The sequence below is a fragment of the Electrona antarctica genome, assembly GCF_951216825.1.
Source record: "Electrona antarctica genome assembly, chromosome: 18".
In the NCBI taxonomy this organism is placed as follows: domain Eukaryota; kingdom Metazoa; phylum Chordata; class Actinopteri; order Myctophiformes; family Myctophidae; genus Electrona; species Electrona antarctica.
In genome coordinates, this window is record NC_136799.1 from 19741361 (window position 1) to 19748283 (window position 6923).

The 6923-nt window shown below is 41.6% G+C and overlaps 1 protein-coding gene across 2 annotated transcripts in view; it reads left to right on the plus strand.

The window, feature by feature from the left end:
* paplna (papilin a, proteoglycan-like sulfated glycoprotein) overlaps window positions 1-5672 on the plus strand; it is a 30359-nt gene extending 24687 nt beyond the window's left edge. For both annotated transcript variants that reach the window (XM_079527628.1, XM_079527629.1), the window contains 8 exons: window positions 814-972; window positions 1491-1618; window positions 2159-2210; window positions 2606-2779; window positions 3441-3568; window positions 4097-4205; window positions 4662-4837; window positions 5028-5672. In XM_079527628.1, the coding sequence (XP_079383754.1) occupies window positions 814-972; window positions 1491-1618; window positions 2159-2210; window positions 2606-2779; window positions 3441-3568; window positions 4097-4205; window positions 4662-4837; window positions 5028-5188 (1087 nt within the window). In that variant the 3' untranslated portion in view covers window positions 5189-5672. The remainder of the gene's footprint in view (window positions 1-813; window positions 973-1490; window positions 1619-2158; window positions 2211-2605; window positions 2780-3440; window positions 3569-4096; window positions 4206-4661; window positions 4838-5027) is intronic.
* Window positions 5673-6923: the final 1251 nt, after the last annotated feature.

A 6923-nucleotide genomic window follows, 5' to 3' on the forward strand; every position in this document is an offset into this window, starting at 1 on the left:
GCTCACACCTTAAGGTTGTGTCCGTCTTCTAGTGCCTGCTACCTCACTGCTGTGTCAGGCACCAGTTCTGTGTCTTGTATTGTTGTCACCTTTTGATGTCATCCGACTAAACAAATAAAAGGATCTGCTGTGATGCTCCATTCGTTCTAGTTTGTCTGTAGTCACTAAACTCCACGTTCACACCTTTCTTATGTCCTGTTCCATACTAGTTCCTTTCCTATGACAACACATTGTACTTCATTTTAGTAGATGTGGTATAGGGCAACTTTTTGGGCAGCCTCAATTGGCAGTATTGCAGGAAAATATCCCTGGGAATTATTGCATTGATTACATGAGGAACCTGTTATTGTAAGCAAATATTTGTTCTTAGTTCCTATTGTCTTTCATGCTACTGGGAAGTTTCCATATCTACATTGTCCAAACAGTTTCCTAGTGTTCCCGTAGACCACCCTTAGCTTCTAACACTTGGAGGTAGATTGAGTATGTGAATTTCCTTGTCTCTGGGTGGGTTGTACTGTCAGTGCATGTTCTTCATACAGCCCAAGGCTGTCTCTCTTTCTCAGCCCTCTACTGAAAGCCAGACTATGGCTGATCTTTATGCCTGCTTTGGTGATCATCACTAGCACTAGTACCAAGAGTAGAGCATAAAGTGACTTCTTTCTTTCTTTCTTTCTTTCTTTCTTTCTTTCTTTCTTTCTTTCTTTCTTTCTTTCTTTCTTTCTGTCCTTCCTTCCTTCCTTCCTTCCTTCCTTCCTTCCTTCCTTCCTTCCTTTCTTCCCTGTCTCTGTCTCGCACCCCATTACTTTCCTTCAGTTTGACCCTAGGAGGAGTGAGCATCGATAAGACGGACCCCTCCACAGTAGAAGCTCTGGTGGGCCAGACAGTGGTTCTGCCCTGCAGAGTCACTCCACCTCCTTCCTCCACCATGATAGTGGAGTGGAGAATGGATGGTGTCCCTCTCTCCACTAGCAGGTTAGTGAAATCACACAGCCGCTCATGGATTCATTTGAAGAGGCATTTAGATAAGACCAATTGATTTAAACTCATTCTGATTCTGATTCTTGTATCTTGTATTCATGTATCTTGAATTGTTTTGAGGGGCGCTAGCCCCTCCTACTCCTATACACAGGTTTAATGTTTGTCTTTAGTTCAATGTTTGTTTTGTAAACGCATTGACAATGAAGGGAAATTTACGTCATATTGTCTCTTTATTGTTAATGGCGTTTAATGTTTGTGTTTGCACTGTTTGTTTTATATCACCATTACATCACCTAATCAACATGAGTTAGACTTTAATATATTAGCGCCGCTCACTTCAAAAGGGTGTGATTTTTTTATTCACTTCCCTTTTTGATGCTCAGCTTTGTGTGTTTGTGTGTACCACGTAGTGATGATTTGATTGGCTGAGCACGAAATGTGGTGTATGATGATGTATGATGATAAGAGCGCCCCTCACTTCACACAGGTGTGATTTTTCATATTCTTCCCAGGCATCACCAGCAGCCTAATGGCTCTTTGTTAGTTGGTCCTCTCATGAAGTCAGATTCAGGTTGGTTCCTGTGTGTAGCTACTCGTGAACAGACTAGAGACCACCGCTACATATACTTAGGTGTCTCAGGTAATATAGCACCCCTCTAGTATAATAGTATACAACACAGTGAATGCAAACAAGAATGTATGTATGTGTATGTATTTGTGTGTGTGTATATATGTATGCATATATGTTTTTTTGACATCAGAATGATTGCCCATTCAAACTGTGAATAGTCTAATTGAAAATTTCTGTTGAAGGTTTTGGTTATCTGGTTTCTCTAGAAAATATACTGTAGCAACTAAAATACTGTACGTTTTTGCAATAATATGAAGGGTCAATCCAAAATCATGTGTAACCTATGCTGTATAAATCTAAACTAATACTGTGAAAGGTCTGATGTCATAGACAGTGTATCACAACATGCACATCTTGTAAAGCTTCTAAAGTGTGTGTGTGTGTGTGTGTGTGTGTGTGTGTGTGTGTGTGTGTGTGTGTGTGTGTGTGTGTGTGTGTGTGTGTGTGTGTGTGTGTGTGTGTGTGTGTGTGTGTGTGTGTGTGTGTGTGTGTGTGTGTGTGTGTGTGTGTGTGTGTGTGTGTGTGTGTGTGTGTGCGCGCACGACACAGAAGCTCCATTTGTCCTAACTCCACTGCTGCCAGGTGATGGACCATCTCCCAAGTAAGCACCATCTTTAATCTCTACTGTACAGTATACTATATATCCATTAGGGGGCGCCAGTGGCTCAGAAGCCAGAGGGTAGTGCGTCCATGTCCAGGCTTTGTGTAGAGGTGTCCCTGAGCAAGACATGGACTGAACCCCTAATTGCTCCCAGTGCACTCATTTGGAGCAGCACATTGATCCTAAAAGAATGAGTCAAATGAAAGAGAAGTAATTTCCCCTCAGGGATCATGACAAATACCCTTATTAGGAACATCCATGTGCAGAAGTGAATTGTGGACAACAGGTTCAATATTATGAATACTATTTTATTACTGTATGGTATGTGCTCGTGTGTGTGTGGGTCCAAACATGGTGAACGGGACATGCACACATAAACAAACTAAATCCTATAGCCTACCTGTGAATCGATACTCCCTGAGGTTCAGCATAGAGCGATCAGGATCTTCTCTGCTGGAGATGCGAGCAGGACAAACCGCCACCCTGCCCTGCAGCATCCTGCCTGCCTCAGCCCTCGCCTCTGTGAACATTCACTGGACCAGAGACGGACAGGCCCTCAGCTCATCCAGGTATCATTGACTGATGTAGCTTGCATTATAGTGTTCAATATTCATTTTCTCAATCTTTTCCAAACCACTTGTCATGTTCTAGAAAAGTGGTTTTCCACCAGTGGTCCGAGAACCACCACTGGTCCCCAGCTAAATGATGGAGAGTTGGTAATGGTAACCAAATGGACACTTAAGTCTTGAGAGTGTAAAATGAAACCAAATGGACCCTTACCGGTCCATCTTGTTTAATTTTACGCTCTCAAGAGTTGAATTATTGTTAAACATCTGCATTAATTTACAACAAGTCTAGACAATTGGAGAATGTAGGAGAATTGTTATATCTCCTATGGTACCAACATCAATACAACATCAATACAACATGGACAAAATCGTATCCAATGATAACAAAATATTCCGTTTTGGTTCTGAGAGGCTGAATGTCATCAAATGGTGTTCCGTGGCTCAAATGCCGAATAAATAACGGACCTTGATATGAAAATGGTTGAAAACCACTGTTCTAGAAGAGTGGTTCTCACACCTTTTTAATTTCAAGGACCCCCTGTTTGGTATGCATTTGGTCACGGAGTGGTTCCCATTCCCCACAACAGACCCCACTTTGAGAACCACTGCTGTAGAACACGTCAACATGAGTCTTGTTTGACTGTCTGACTGTTCATCGCAGGCACACACAGCATACAGATGGCACCCTGACCATTACCCAGCTCAAGTCTGATGACTCAGGGGTCTACACCTGCACTGCCTCTACCCACCACCAGTTGGAGCAGCGGCAGCTACAGCTCAGAGTCCAAGGTATACTAATGGCACCATGAGCACCACCTGCTGACTAGCTGAAATGAGTAAAGCTCTCAAAACAAAGTCGATTATTTATTTTTTAGTTTGTGACAATGATGCTCCCAGACAGGTCTTTTGACATTTTTTTCAGATTGTAGATGGTGACATTGTAAACCAATAGGTGTCCTATTCCCCAACAGCAGGGTCTACATTTCTCAATGTAACAATAGGGAGACCACCACCTCCAACCTCTACGTGTGCTATAGTTACTTATATTGTATTAATGTACTCTTACCATACAGATTGAGATCAAATAACATTATTACAAAACATTAAGTTAGTGTAGTTGACCAGATTAAACAATGGATAGTCAAGGTGCATATCACAACATTTGGAAAGTACTTCCACCTTCAGACCTCACCTCAATGTCTAAATACATGGTTTCAAGTCAGTCCTCCTTTGGATATCTCCTCTGTTCAGTATTTACATTTATTTAGATCAAGTTGATAATAATGCTGTTCATCTTGACCTGGTATCATTCTGTAGCAGAACTGAGGATCACCACAGCTCCTAACAACATCAAGGTGTCTCAGGGCAGCAATGCCGTGCTCCCCTGTGTGGTATCAGGAGAAAATGTCAACGTGGGATGGTCCAGGTATTCAATACATCAATGTCCTAAATTACTTATAGAATTTATCCTGCTAGACCGAACAGGACTGAACTGTTTCTCATGTCTTAATCCAGACAAAATAAATTGCACATTTTGTGAAAAGTGGCCCAACGGATGTTTACTTTAGTCTATTGGTCTATCTGGCCGTGCCATGCCTTTTTTAATTTGTAAATATCTTTAAAACTCAACAAGATGTCAGTTTTTATAAGCCCGGTCTAATATTGACCCACAGATAGACTAGTTATGACTTTTGAACTTTAATTATGGTGTCAGGCCAATTGAGGTAATGCACACAACTTCCACTCAATGTCATGCCTCTACCATTTACCATGTCACGGAGATTTCTCAGAGGAGGAAAAAAAAGAAAGAAAATGGTATCAAACAATATCAGAAGACCAGTTAGCCTGAACTGGGTCATGGCTTCTTCCTGTGTCACCATAGAAATGGTGTTCCAGTGCGTCCAGATGGTCGGAATGTTCTGATGTCGTCAGACGGGAGTCTGATCCTGAACAATGTGCAGCCGGTGGACGAGGGTACCTATACCTGTAACGCATACACTGGAATCTACTCTGTCAGTGCCACGGCTGAAGTCAAGGTCCACAAAGACACTCAGCAAGGTGAAATAAAAAGTGTAATTATTTACGCTCTGATCATCTCGATGTGTGTAAAATCTGACATTATACTAAAGACTGTAAACCTATTGATAAAAATCCATCACAACCTCAAACCTATCGATGAAAATCCATCTCAACCTGTTATTTTCTCTACCTAAAATAACACAGGTTTCCTCTCCTATGTCTTATCCAGTTATAGACGTGCCGCCAGAATGCGTGGACCAGCCTGAGCTTGCCAACTGTGAATTGATAGTGTATGCCCGTCTCTGCACCAACCACTATTACAACAGTTTCTGCTGTGCCAGCTGTACCAGGCATTCCCAGAGGAATGACAAGTTGGGCCGGCTGGGATAGAGCCGTACACTGGAAAAAAGACTATTGGACGGAATGGGGGTAAATCACTGTCGCTAACATTGGAGGACCAACTTGGAGGACTGCATGTTGCGTTTTTAACATCTGAACATTGAACTTATGGAACTGGCAACAGGATTCAAAATACCACAACAACCCTGATCCTACGTGGACTTGTGTGATAAAACATGCCCAATGCATAAAAAGGGACATATTGTCACTGTCTGGTGGAAATCTTGTATGTCAAACTGTTATTTTTCCGGAAATGGAAAAAATAAACTGTGTTCCAATGGATCACAATGTATCATTATTTAGTCACAAGCTGGTTCTATATGGAACTCACAGACACACTTTACCTCCTTCTCTTTGTGCTTGTAGATCAGCTATTTTTGTTACTTTGTGTGACACTACTATGATCTATCCAACAGCAACAATATGCTTTTAGGTGTAGATAACATCTGTCAGATTGAATTTAATCTACAGCATAATAATGAATGCCACAGACGAAAAACAGTCTAAGTCCACACTATTGATCCATGGTAAATGGTAAATGGTGCATTTATATAGCGCCTTTATCCAAGGCGCTTTACATAGATTGTGCATTACATTCACCCATTCACACACACCGATTGCGGCGGAAGCCATGCAAGGTACCAACCAGCACATCGGGAGCAATTTGGGGTTCAGTGTCTTGCCCAAGGACACTTCGACATGTAGACAGGAGGAGCCAGGATTCGAACCGCCGACCCATGGGTCATTGGACGACCTGCTCTACCTCCTGAGCCACAGCCGCCCTAATGTATAAATGATAGATAAGGGTTCTGGACAACGAGGCCTTTTCGTGGAGGGGTCAGAATGAAATTTGGACTTAGACTGTTTTTCGTCTGTGGTATTATGCTTGTTCAGGGAGTGTTTTTGAATACTGCTACTTAAAACATTAGGAGGAATGTAAACTGTGGGTAATAGAAAGAAGTTGGTTGCCAAAGCAAGTTTAGCTGTCACTGTGAGTAGTATATTTGATGACAGCAAACAGCAAAACTTTGGCAAGATGTACATTGTGCACGACTGCACACACACGCACGCACGCACGCACACACACACACGCACACACGCACACACACACGTTGTTCTGACTCTCTTTCTTTCTCTCTCTCTATCTCTCCCTAATCTTTCATGTATTCTTTCTATTATTTGTTGGACCCATAGAATGCAACATGTTCTCTATTTTAAAGAGATTCAGTCAAAGAATATACCAATCCATTCCCATTGAAGTTTTCTTTGATTGTTGTACCATTTCAGACAATTGAGTTTTAGTGCTCTAATGCAGATATAAAATATTCATAAATGATTGTACATTCTATTGTGAGGTGACTACACCAGAACCGTGATTTGTATCTTGTATTTGTGTTTTGTTTTTTTTGTAATTATTTGATAATAAGAATTATATTTTGCTTAATTCTGTGGTGGTTTAGTGTCTTTGCAACGTGTCATTCCACCTTTTACCACTAGAACTGGAGAGACGGAGACACCACTGAACAAACTCTCGGCAATGATTACTATAATCAGCATAGAGGTATTTTACGAATACTCTAACAAACAAATATTTTCATCACTTTAACTAACTAAAAAGTGTACTCATGGACTTGGATGTTACTGTGTACACTACAGACAAACACTGTTCTAGACCCTTGGCCTTGGCCCTGGGCACAGCATACAAATGACTAAATTAGGGCCCCAG